The sequence below is a fragment of the Hydra vulgaris genome, chromosome 03 (genome assembly GCF_038396675.1).
Source record: "Hydra vulgaris chromosome 03, alternate assembly HydraT2T_AEP".
Lineage (NCBI taxonomy): Eukaryota > Metazoa > Cnidaria > Hydrozoa > Anthoathecata > Hydridae > Hydra > Hydra vulgaris.
The window spans coordinates 64,078,555-64,092,960 of record NC_088922.1 but is presented as its reverse complement, the minus strand read 5'-3'; the positions used below and the strand labels follow the sequence as shown (position 1 = coordinate 64,092,960).

Sequence of the window (14,406 nt, the reverse complement as noted above, 5' to 3'; positions counted from 1 at the left end):
TATCTATTCCCCTTGTCTGACTATTTATCTATTCCCCTTGAGAGTCAGACTTAACAAGATTCTACTGCATATATTTTTTGAACTATAACTTTATAATTAAAAAATACAAAAAAAAACTGCAGAACTTTCTAGGACCACTATTTAAATTACAGCATTAAAAAAAGTTCACTTTTTAACTAAAGTCATGCATCACATTAGTACGTCATTTAATACGCCATAACACTCTATTAAATATATAAAACAGTAAACAATATATTTATATTATATTATTAAATAAAACAGTTTAAATTGGATAAGAATTTAAATATATACAAATTTCATTCTATAAGGATTTTTCCTAGCAAAACAATCAATCACTTCATTTGCATCAATGCTGATATCTTGGTGAACGTGCATTAAAGCAAGACTATTAAATCTATTCTGTGACATTGTGTTACGTAGATAGGTTTTTAAACGACGAATAACAGAGATTGATCTTTCGCAAGTGCATGTTGTTACTGGAATGGTTGCAAGAATTTGAATTAAGGTGAATATATTAGGAAAAGTTATTCTATCAATAAGAGGAAGGAGTTTGGTTAGAGTAGTTGGAAGAGAATTTTTAAAACTACGCCAATAATCTTCCCACATGTTCAATTCGGTCATGATATAGCGTAGTTCCGAAAGTTCATCCTCATACTCATTTAAAAAAAAGAAGAAAGTTGCTTCTCCATTCAGCAACATTTAAAACGTTAGTTGGCATTGCAAAGAATTCATTATAAACAGCAATGTTTCTATTAAAAAAAAGTAATTGAATCTGGGATGATAAATGGTCAAGAAAAGGAATTGTAATAACATTCTTGTAATACTCATTAATAGATTCACTAGGACAATTATTTTGATTTAGCTGTTTTCCTATTGTACGAGGCTTGTGCTCATAAACACCAACACTAGCTGCCAATACAACTGCCTCACTATACCAAGCATCGTGACTGTGTTCAATTTCTGATCTTAGTCGCTGTAAAGCAAGATATAACAAATTTACTTTTTCACGTGATGCAAAAACACCAAAGTTTGGAGATTGAAATTGTTTTGTAATTGGTCTTGTTACTTCTAAACAGCAAGACACCACTACTAAAGTAACAAGAAACTGGAAAGATCTAGTAGCAAAGAAATAACTATTTGCATCACACACTGAGTCATGATTCCAAGACTTTTCATCGTTATTAATCATTAGCTCAAAGCATTTAATTATATCCGGAAGTACCTCTATAAACACATCTAAACCATCAATTCTGGCAATCCATCTTGTACGACATATATCTATTAGACGAGAGTGATGAGCTTTTGGAAACATTTCTTCAATTTTTTTTTCAGAACATCAAAACGCTTTGGACTAAAATTAAAGAACTGAGATATAACTCGAACATTTGACATCATATTGCTAACTATTTGTATGTTACAGGCATCTGCAACACAAAGATTGAGGACATGAGATCCACAATCAACATACAAAGCTTTGGTATAAATAGTTTTTATTCTTTTTGCAGCACCGGAACAGTTCCCAGCCATGTTTCCAGCACCGTCATAACCTTGACCAACACAAAATTTCATTTCTAATCCCATATCTTTAATACTATTCAAAATTTGGCTGGCTATAGCTTCTCCAGACAAGCCTGAGTCGCATGGAATAAAGCCAAAAAATAGTTCACAAATTTCACAATTATCATTTACAAAGCGTAATACAAGTGGCATTTGTTCCATATTGCTAACATCAGATGCTTCATCTGCTAATATTGAAAAAAAGTTAGCTTTTTTAACTTCACATTTCAATTTAGAAACTATAATGTCATTACAAATATTAATCAACTCAATTTTTAATAGTTTTAGAGCGATATGTTGCATTTTTTGGAGTAGCAATTCGCCCATTCACCAAATTGTTTTCTGCACAATTAGATATTAATTTCAAAATTGATTGAAGAATGCCAGAGTTACTATATTCATTCTCATAGTAAAATGAATCATCTTGTGACCTCGGAAAGGTATGTGTTGTTTTCCACACATAATAATTGCCAGAACTATTGGTTTTAATATTTCTCTATTTTTCTTGACTTGTTCATCAACTACTTTGTTGAGATTTAAGTCAATAAAATTTATCTTTTGCTCCATACATTGGCGAAAATGAGTTGCAGTTTGGTGAATTGGTGAACTTTCAGCATGTTTATTAAACTTATTAATGGCCTTTGAATATGCCACAAATGGAGATATATAAAGCTGAACAAGTTTACTTGCATTATGACTTGATTCCTCCGATTCAAAAAAAACACAATTAACACAATAAGCACCTTTTTTAATTTCTGAATATGCAAGCCAAGAGTATAATGATAGCCAAAAAAATTGAAAGGAACGACCTGATTATTGGATTCAAAATGAAAACTAGAGCTTGGTTTACAAACATTTTTTAATAAGTCATACTTATTTTCATTGCCTAGTTTATTAATTCCATAAGATTCATAGAGCCCGATATTGTATTTGTTTACAAAGGATAGTTCACATTTATTTCCAAAAGCAGAAGGACTACTTTTAGAGTTTAAATTTGCCTTACTCGGTGAATGGATAAATTTTGAAGAACATTCTGCAATTGATAGTGTGAAAGAACTTTTTGATTTGATTGGCGAAGATACAACACAAATTTTTTTGTCTGTAGGAAAAGGTGACTTAATAGTAAATTGATCAATTGTGAGTTGTTTTCTTTTTTTTAAAGTGGAAAGGATTTTAACTGAATCTAGAATATCTGTTTCCTGAGTAGAATCAGGAAACAGGATATTAGATTTTGAAGAAGTAAGTTGATTAATTTCAGGTAATTTTACTACTTTAGGTGCAAAAATATTATGAACTTGGTATTTTTTAGGAATACATTTTAAAGATATTAAAGGAATAAAGAGATCTTTGTTTACAAATATATTAGAGGTCTGTTTAAAACCTGCAATAACTGAAGAGCAACAAAGTATGTGTATTTTTTTTACAGATGTGTTTAAAGAATGTTCAACACGTGGTCAAACAGTGCAATTGAAAAATATTTCATAAACAGATTTTTCTATTTCTTTTCTATCCAATTCTATAGGATAATATGATTCGATTGGTATTCCAACAACACTTGAGAGAGCACACAAAGTAAGAAACGAAGAATAAGAATAATTTGTTGCAACATTGATAGACTCTGATATGACACTTAGCGTTCTATTATTTTTACAAAAAGAATTATATGCTTTTTGGGAAATAATAATAGAAAAAGCTGTGTTTTCATCAATTCTTCGAGATTTGGTAACATCAGTTTCAGAAAAAATATGGCTTGAATAAAAATCTGCATTTGTATATAATTCGATACCGGTCAAACATCTAAAGTATTCTGACAAAGATTCGTTTCCAATTAATGATATCGAACAAGCATTAAATAAACAGTTTCCGTTTGGAGAAGTTCTAATAAAAAAAAACAAAAAATTAACATGAGCGAGGTAACATAATTTAATAATGTTATGCCACAAAATAATTATTACACAATTTAAGTCATAAAATAACTTACTGGTAAATCATTTACTAAATGTAATTTTTGTATTATTCAAACATAAAATAAATTATAACATAATTGATTATTTTCTTCTTGAAATATGATATAAATATATTATACTTAAGCATGAACACAATTTTACTAGAAAAATATGTTTTTTAAATTTTAAGCACCTAGGACAAAATTTTACACATCTTTCAGCTTAAAATAAAAATAAGTTTGTAGTAAAATGTTTAAGCAAAAAAAGTTATATATGATTTCTTTATTTGCTATTATTTGAACCATTAATCAACACACACACACACAAACACACACACACACACATATAAATATTTCGTTTGTTTTTTTATTTTTATATTAATATAATTATTTAAGAAACAAATTATTACCTCACTGGTTGAAAATCGCTTTCTGCTCGAAATGATTGAGGTAAGGAAAACTGTATATTTGAAACTTTGCATATTTTATGCAATACACTTAGTTTAGATTTTTCATTAAACAAAAATTTTTCTCTAATAGTATTATGAGCTTCGACAATAACATTAGATAAAAACGATTCCTTTTCTGATTGAACCCTATTTTCATCTAAAATACATTTTAAAATGATTTGAAGCATTGAATCCACCATGTTTAGAACTACCACTTAACCTACGAGTAAACCAAATGTTTAGAACTTACCACTTAACCTACGAGTAAACCAAAAGCTTAGTGAAAACCCTTTTTTCTGATTTATGCGTGATTGGCTTGTACCCTTCAGAGATCTTTCTGATTGGGTCAGCACCCCTCAGAACCAGTTTTGATTAGCTTAAGAAACCAAGCCAATCAAAAATAGCTTCTGAGGGGTGCAGGCCAATCAAAAATAATTCTGAGGGAAGCAGGCGAATCAGAAAGCGACTATACTGGAGTTTCCTAGTCGAAACATAAATATATATAAAATACGCTAGCGCTAACACAACAACAAAGATAATTATTTTCGACATCCTTCACAAAAAATTAAATAGCAAATTTTGAGTTGAATAAAATATTTTAACAATTTAATTTTTATATATAAAAAAATGCAACAAAATAGTAAACTTTGCTTGTTGAAAGTTGACGGGTGCTGGAGCACTCTTTGAACCCCTCTAGATCCCTTCCTGGCTACCAATTTACAACAACTGTATATTGTGCAGTGAATCTGTTGTTTTAAGGTGATTGAGTGCAATTAATATAAATTCATTTTACTTCGACCAAATTTTGTCTTCACTTTAGCTATTTATTTTGTTGAGTCTGTCTCAAGATTAATGTACATGAAGTGAGTAATATTTAAAATGCTTCTATTAAAATGATTAAATCAAATAAAGCAGTAGAGCTTGACAATGTAACACAAACATTTTTATAAATTTATACAACTTTATTAAAAACATTTCTTTTTAAACTTTTTGACTTTAGTTTAACAAGGAATCTTCTCAGATTTAAAATTGCCAAAGTGATGGCGATATTCAAAGGAGAATATGCAATTAATGTAAATAACTATTGCCAAATGTCTTTTCTTCCCGTATTTACAAAAATCTTAGAGAGAATTTTATATAACCAAATCAGCACTCATCTTTCTATAAATATTTTATTGTTAAGTAATCAATATGGTTAAAAAAGAAAACTCAACCGAAGATGCAAAACTTCAAATTACACATAGTATTAACGAGTTATTAAAAGTCTAAATATACATTAGACATTTTTACTGATTTATTAAAAGTTTTTTTATACTCTTGACCATCAAATTCTTATAAAAAATTCCAATTATATGAAATCACAGGAATCTTTTTAAATGGATGAAAAGTTTAGTTCATGACCTCTTCATATCAAGAGATCTGAAGAGGTTTTAACCAGAATCATGCATTGAAGATGCATAGAACAAATTAAAAGTAATTATTTACAGATTTATAAACTTTTTTAACAAAAAAGGCAAGGAAAAAAAGCTATTAAATATCCTTTGACACCATATTAATTTGCAATTCTGGTTCATTACCTAAGTCAAACAATAAAAAAACCGCCCTGAAAATTTAATATAAAAGTTAATATAATGGTCTCAACCTGAAAATATCGTGTTTTAAAATTGACATATTTGCTAAAAATGGCGTTTTGAGAAAAATACAAGAAAAAAAAAAAAGTTTGTTACATTACAAAAAGAAGCATGAGCCAATTATAAACCATCACTAAACATAAAGCACATAATAAAGAAGAAGCTGTAGTATAAATAAGATAATGTAGTTTAGAAGTTTAAACAAGTTGGAATTTTTCTTTTTAATAATGCGTTGCTAATTACCTCAAAATTTTATATAGCCAAAGTACACACATTTTTAAGTACTTATTTATTTTATTAAAAAAAAAAAAAAATCATAAATATGTTCTATTAACTAAAAATATAAATATTTAAAAAATTACTTTTTTTGAAAAAATTTCAAAATTAATGGCGGTGTACCACCTTAAATAATTGTGCTCAATATCTGCTCATTGACGCTAAATAACCAAAGACTTTACTCGTGGCTTGTCACAAGGTTCTATACTCGGATTGCTTATTTTTCTAATATATGTCGATGATCTCTATAAACTATCCAGAATGGGGACAAGAGCGGATCCAGCTTTTTTTACTGTTAAAGCTAAACTTCAGACATGGAGCGAATTCCCAAAAAGTTTGATTGTCTACTTTTCAATATTTTTCATTTCAATTGATCGGTGTTGATCGGCAACCTTTAAGTAACCCGATCTCTAGCGCTGATGGAGAGTTTGCATCAAAAATATAAACAATAAAATTTTAAAATGATTTGGAATATTATAAAAATCAAAAATTTTTTTTTATTGTCTATAACAAGACAAAAAAATTTAAACGAGTTACAAAATGATGATATTTAGATGCAGTCATTTCGAAAACTTAGTCAAATTTGCATATCATTTCATGGAGCTTTGATGATAACACGTATATATGTTAGACGTCATTTTGCAACAGTTCACCTCAACAAGATTTTACGGCCTTCCACGAACTTCCACGTTCTTCTTTTTTTATAGTACCAATCAATAAGACCGTTATTAAGACTATATATATTTTCAGATATTACAAATAAAAAGAAAACTCATGATCGATTTAAAAAAGAATCTAAATGGTTGTTCTTATTTATGGATTTCACTATTCAAAATTTTTTTAAAAAAGTAAAGCTCTAATAAAAAATTAAGATAACTTAAAAAAAAAATATTTTAAAAGAATGTTATTATCACAATCCGCCATAACAAAGTTTATTAATGAACTCTCGCAAAAAAATATATATGTATATTCTCTCGCAAACTCTCGCAAATTCTCTCGCAAACTCTCGCAATAAAAATATATATGTATATTCTCTTTTTTTCATCTTTTTTTTTAATTCAAGTATATAATCGATTTTTTAGAACTGCAGCTGTCTTCTTTTTTCTTTGCAACTGCAGATAATGTAAGTATTTTAGCAGTTACTAATTACTACTTTGTATATTTACGCCAATATAAATATGATATTTATTAATCACGATTTTATAAAAGTGGGGCTCCGTGATAAAAGTGAATTATGTCTTTTTCTTGTTCCAGTCATTACTTATTTTATTGTATCTATATATATATATATATATATATATATATATATATATATATATATATATATATATATATATATATATATATATATATATATATATATATATATATATATATATATATATATATATATATATATATATATATCAAAATTGTATTTATTGTAGAAGACAAAATAAACATATTAAAAAAAACAAAAACCAATTAAGACCGTCATTAATTCTCAAAAGAAAAGTAAATCAAGAAATGTTCAAAACTTTTTTGATTTAAGTTCTTCTAATGTTTATAAACTTAATATACACTAAGTTTTGCTGTTCATGTTTAAAAGAAAATATCGTATATCTTCTAATATCTTTTATTCTTACATTAGCAAAATTATATCTTGCACCAAGATCTTATTTAAAAAATAGTTCTTTCCAAATACAGTATGCATTTTTTAAATACAGTATGAACCATTTCTTTTGAAAAAGTTTTTAAAAGACAAAAACATTTTAAAATATGATAAACTAACAAGTTCATCTTTGATTACTTGTGGAGTGCTCCAGGGATCTTTTCTTGGGCCGCTTCTTTTCCTTATATATGTGAATGATCTCTGGAAAGCGTCAAATATATATCAACATTTATTTTTGCTGGCAAACTTGGATTTCCAAAAAAACGCATTTATATAAAATCGCAGTTTCGGTTTTAATTTAAAAAAAACCGGTTAACCGCGGTTTTCAGTTTTTCTTGTTAAATAATAAAACTTATGTAAGTTTATCTTGCATTATTTATTAAAAGAGTTATTTAAACTATGTGTTTTAACATTATGTTTATATTTCGAAATAAAACTTATAATGATTTATTTTATTGCAAAATAGTTTTAAGAAAACAAAAAACTTTAACAATTCATCAGATAACCGTGATTTTTGTTCTGGAACTAGTGCAGCTCAAATAAATGCGACACCTGTTAATATGGGCTTTATAGAGAGAATTGCATTCTAATTTTTTTCAAGGTTTACTGCTCTTTTGCCCGTGTTTCGCTACAAAAAAAACTCTTGCTTAATCCATTTGAATTATTCAGTAGATTTGAGCAGGTGTGTAATGCTTTATTGAAAAGTGCGTTTAATTTATCTTTATGAAAAACAAGTGAACTTTCCAATGTTATAGATGGTGCTTCAGCTAGTAATGGTTCTTCATCGTAAGTAAATCTAAAAAACCTAAACGCATGTTTTCCAGACAAATTTTAATGGAACAACTGAAGGATCTTCTATGCACCATAACAACTGCATAATATTTCCGTTAATTCTTTCATTAACTTTATTAAATCTAAACGTAATAAAGATGCGATTTCTGTATTCATAGCCAATAGTTTTGCAAGCATGAATTCAAGAACAGTATCTGCTCTCGATAACGTTGCATCTTCTCTGCTAAGTTTTGATGACTTTAAAGCGGCATGTAATGAAGCTAATGACTCAAAATCTAGCTTACTGATTACATCAACAAGAGTATTTAATTCAGTAAGAGTCTGGAAAAAACATTTCTTAGTTTTTAACAAAGGTGCAGTTATTGACAAAAAGTGAATTGACGATGACGAATATCCAGATGCAGTTCGATTTCTTTACCAAATTCCTCAGTAACTTTCTTCTAAAAAATTTAATTACGTGAAAAAATTTAATTACGTAAAAAATTTGATGACATTTTTATGAATTTTATTACTTTTTGTGCATTCGTCAAAATTTCAGAGTAGCCAACATTAATCTCCTTGTTTACTGATTCAAAACTAAAATTATCATCGTAAATTCCATGCTAATCCTCTTCTGAATCATTGTCCGTTTCCTTGGGAACTGGTACGTTTGTGTCCATTTTTCTTGTATAACGTGTTGCATACCAATATGAATTGCATGATTAAAGCAAAACTGATCAACAATGTCCGTTAATTGCATAAACTTCTTGTTGATTGCTGCACCATCTTGAGAAGAAACTACTACATCTCTTTCCCTACAGACACCAAATGAATTCAAATGTTCTTTAATATTTTGTATTAAACTTTCAACTGAACCATAAATCCTGATGAAACCAGTTTTATAGGTTTTCTTATATTCGCTTTCATTCATGCAGGTTGACACCGATATACCTAATGTGCCTCAAAGATGTGTATTCATCATGCGTTAGGCTTAGCTTATGTCTCATTTGAATTTTTGCAATAATTTCTTGTTTCATCACTTCCTTTTATATCAGAAAAATCTTGATAGATTAAATTCATCACAGTTTTTTGAACTTTTGGGAAATTGATTCACCTCTTTGTCGAATTCATGGTTTTAGTATTTTTTTTCGGTGGTGGATTTGAGCTGCTGCTTGATTCTTCAGTCGAAGGACTATTGGTAGTAATTCCATAACGCAAAATATGATTTTGCAAAATTGTGAATCCACCAAAGCATGTTACAACAGAACTGCATCTATTACAGATTGAAAACCCTTCAGACAACAGTAACTTTTTTATCTCAGGAAAAGATATACCTCAACTCTTTCTTCAAACGAACAATGAGTAAGAAAATATTTTAATATGGTTTAGAGCAAACAAAATTTCTATTAATTCTAAAAACAAAACTATTAGTTCTAAAAAAAAAAAAATTCCTATTTCTTTTCCAAAACTAATTATTGAAAACACAGAAATTAGTAGTGAAAGCGTAATAAAATTTCTTGGTGTTCTCATCGACTAAAAAATATTACCAGGAATAAACATATTGCCTATATTGGCAATAAAATATCAAAAAGTATTGGAATTCTATACCAATCAAGAGATCTACTTAACAAACATTATCTGAAACAAATATATTTCAGTTTTATACTAAGTGACTTAAATTACGCAAATACCGCATGGAGTAGTAATTCTAAAGGCAAACTAGAAACATCAAATATGTTTAGCTCATATATTGTATAGATTTTTTATACAAAAGTATGAATATTTATACAATATATGAGCCAAACATATTTAAAATTTTATGTCTCATATAGAAAAGTAAATTTCAAAAATGTTCTTCAATTTTTCACAGTCTCTATGAAGTTAAACCCTAAATATTTTAAATATACTTTGCGCATAACAAACACCTTAAACGAACCTTTATGCAAAACTAAACGGGAACAATTTAAAATTACATATCGTGCTCTATTTGGAATAAAATCTGAGCAAAAGATAATATAATAACACGTGTAGAAAATATAAATTGTTTTCAAAAATTAATCAAAAATTTTAGAATATACAAATCTTATTAATGATTTCTTAAAAATTACTTTTTGTATTTTTATTACAACTTTGAGAGCTTTTTTATTTTTATACTATTTATTTATTTTATATACATTTGTTAAACACCCACTTAACAAGTAAGGTAAATTAAAGTTTTGTTTAGGATAAACAAAAAATCTAGAAATTTCCACCCCTCAACTGCACATTTTAGAATTTGAAGATCCGTTTCAGTAATTACATTTTTTAAGCCAATGATTTTTTTTTTAACTTTGCATTATTTTCTCTAGATTTAGTTCATTACTATTGCATAAACTCTTGACACAATCTAAAAAAAGTTGTTATGCTGTTTTTTTTCCAGCTGTGACTTAACAATATCATTTTTTTTTCAGGCAAATAAATAAGTTTAACTTGTTTTGTTGTGCAATTATTGATATACTCTCAATAAAAAATATGTTTCGAAACGTTGAGGAAACGTTGAGAAATGACTTCAATGCGTTTCTTCCAACTATATCAAGCTTTTGCATTATTATTTTTTTATGTTCAAAGAGCTCAAGACTATAAGTTAGTGTTTAAACAGCCAAAGTTTTATATAACTGGACAATAGAGTATGGGTGAGTGAAACGGATTCCTAATTGAATTAAAGTTTGAATTACTGTCCGGAAATAGGTTATTCGGCAATCAATATTTAAGCAATTAAGTGAGGCTAAAGGTGAACTTTTTGTATCTCGTGTAAAGCCTATATAACTAAGTTCATCGTAAAGTTTTATTTGTTGATTGTTGAGTGTAATTGTGCAGTTTTTAATTTGCTTTTTTCCGGTGAGCAAGAACTCGGTTTTGTCACAATTCAACTTTATGCATTTTTTTTTTTATGTATATACTATTTATTGATGTTCTTACAATGCATTCATTTGATAAGGTTTCTAGTTGGTTTTGAGTGTAAATGTTATACAAATGAAACGAGAGAAAAGATTCCTGTCTCACTCCTTGCATTATACAGAATGGACATGATTTACAACCTAGATAAGAAACGGAAGCACTGTCACATTGTACCGTCTCTCAAACTGAGTGTCCCACTTGCAGCTTTCAAACTCTTATATAGCATCTAGGGAGCAGAGATAGACAGGTGAGCTGCTATTTTTGTTGTAGTGTTTGATTGTTTAGCTAATAATAAATTTAGCCTGTAGGGTTGAGCTGTTTTTAGTAAAACCGAATTAAAGAGAATGAGCTCTTTTTATTTCCGGGCAGATTAATAGGATTAGATATTCTATTACTTATGTAAAAATGGAAAGATGCTAATCCAGCGATAGATATGTGGATCAATTAAGGATTTTTTATACAATTTAGCGAGTAGTTTAGTAAGTGATGTGGACATCAATTTTGAGGTCTGTCCATAATTAATAAAAAAGTTAAAAAATTTTCTGTTAGTGCTTCACAGCTCGCATTCTTTAAACGTTTAGCATAGATTTCAAAGGCGTCCTTGGATTTATTTAATTTTAGCCGAGAAATAACCATTTTCATATTTTCATGTGATTTTATTACCTCGTCGAATTTTGTACATAGTGAAATTTTAAAATTTGTAGAAGTAAATGTGATTTCTTTAGTGGTTAAGCAATTTTATAAACTGTTAGCAAATTCTTTTGTGATTGAGTCTTTATCTTTTTTATTGTTCTTTGTGTACAATTTTGAGTTTGTATCGTTTTTTATTTTTTTGAAAGTATTCCAAAAACTTTTTGGATTTGTATTTTTTAACTTTTCGATTTTTATGTATTATTTGTACAGATTTTTGTTTTGAGCATTTTTAACAGCGTGGCGGAAACTTTTACCGGTATCGATTGAAAATTATCGAGTTTAAATCTTTTATCAAAATAAAATGCAAGAATTTTTTTACTACGGCTTAACTCGGGTGTCCACCAAGATTTCGAATGTAAAGACGGATTTTTCTTGGATAAATATTGTGCCTCAGATGCAGATTTTGTAATAATAGTGCATACTTTGATAAGTTCTTCATTGTAATTTTCATTCGTAAAATTGTGTTTAAAATTAGTACTTAAGCTTTCATTATATAAATGTAACAAATCAATGTTATTCCAGGCATAGTTTGAAATGCTGTACTTGCATGTTATTTAATGAATGTTTTTTTTTGAGGAGAGTGTCCAATTATTCCAATTTCAATCAATACTGGTAAATGATCACTTATATATTGAGATATAAAAAGGGAATTACAAAGCAAATGGATACAGAAAAACGTATTCCTTGAGAAAACTATGTCACCTATGTAAGACGCGTTAGGTAATGTATTAAGGTGGTACGTTATCTCAGGTCCAAAGCCTTTTGTTAAGTGAGGAAAAAAATGAAAGTCACCAAGTGCGATAACTTCAGCAACACCCTCGTACCCCCAAAATTATATCTAACTGACTCTTGTGTTCCTCCAGCGATGTTTGATTATTACGCAAAGATGAGAGAAAAATGCCAAAAATGGTAATGCTAGTCTGATTTTTTTTAAGATTTGTTGCGAAGATATTATCATCTTTATAAAGAATACTAATGTTTTGAAACAAATGTTTTTGAATAAAATCCAAAAAACGGTTGACCTTGTTCACGTTTTTTAGCCTGATGGAAGAATAAAGATAGGGTAATTTTACAGATATTTTTTACAATGAAATGTTCTAGCTTTGATAACCAGTGTTTGCATATAAAAGTTGTCATGAGTTGTCAACGATATTCAATGTTTGACTTAACCCCGTGGCTGTTAAAAGTACATAAATTAAATATTGTTGGAAGTTTTTCTCCATTTAAAATGTTCCCTAAACCCATTTTTATTGATGAAAATTTTTCTGTTTTCCGTTGGTTTACAGATTTTGTGATATGTTTGTATAAAAACTTTTTTTTCGGTATGGTTTAACTATTATATTGTGATTCCATAAAGCAGGGTTAAATATTATATTTTTTTCTTTACTGAAACTTTGTATGATCTGTTGTATTTATTTTTTTATTTAATGTTACAGTTAAGGGAGTGGTTCCTAATTCTGTTTCTAGATAATTTCTAAAAAGGTCTTAATTAATTTGATTGCTCACCTCTCCGATAAAAGTGTCAAATTTACAAATTATTCTTTCTCATGTAGTTGTTTTATTTTTAGAAATTTTTGTTCCGAAAATGGAGGAGGCTGAATAAGTGCGAATTTCATAACTGCGAATCTGTATAAGTGCGAAGCAGTTGCAAAGACTGGCACAAGCGCGAACTGGCATAAGTGCGCCGAAAGAATTTGCAAACATTGGCATAAATGCGAACTGGCATAAGTGCGAATCAATGTGCGAACTGGCATAAGTGCCAATGTTTGCAAATTCTTTTGGCGCACTTATGCCAGTTCGCGCTTGTGCCAGTTCGCACTTATGCCAGTTTTTGCAATTGATTCACACTTATGCCAGTTTGCACTTATGCTAGTTCGCACTTATGCCAATGTTTGCAAATTCTTTCGGCGCACTTATGCCAGTTCGCGCTTGTGCCAGTTCGCACTTATGCCAGTTTTTGCAATTGATTTGCACTTATGACAGTTCGCACTTATGCCAATGTTTGCAAATTCTTTTGGCGCACTTATGCCAGTTCGCGCTTGTGCTAGTTCGCACTTATGCCAGTTTTTGCAAGTGATTCGCACTTATGCCAGTTCGCACTTGTGCCAGTTCGCACTTATGCCAGTTCGCACTTATGCAGATTCGCAGTTATGAAATTCGCACTTATTCAGTCGCCCCCCGAAAATGTGCTCTAGTATTCTATGTTTTTTTCACTAATAGACGATATTGTGTTAACTATATTTACACTCGAGGTCACAAATTCAAATTACGCAAACTATAGTGTAAACTCGATGAATGTAAACATTATTTATCCCTCAGGGTTGTTAATATTTGAATAACTTGCCGTCTGACTTCGCCAAAAACATCAAGAGCTTTAAAACGAAAATTAACTTCATCAACTTCGTAAAATACTTTTTCTGCTAACTAATTTTTGTTTTATAATTGTGGTATAAATTATATATATACATATATATA

General features: G+C 29.0%; 1 protein-coding gene across 1 annotated transcript; it reads right to left on the bottom strand.

Annotated features, from left to right (window-relative positions):
* Window positions 1–206: 206 nt before the first annotated feature.
* LOC136078833 (52 kDa repressor of the inhibitor of the protein kinase-like) lies at window positions 207–642 on the bottom strand. The gene is made up of 2 exons (XM_065794648.1): window positions 313–642; window positions 207–224 (listed from the first exon to the last, which is right to left on the bottom strand). The coding sequence occupies exons 1-2, from the start codon at window positions 640–642 to the stop codon at window positions 207–209; spliced, it is 348 nt and encodes a 115-aa protein (XP_065650720.1).
* Between the last annotated feature and the right edge of the window lie 13,764 nt (window positions 643–14,406).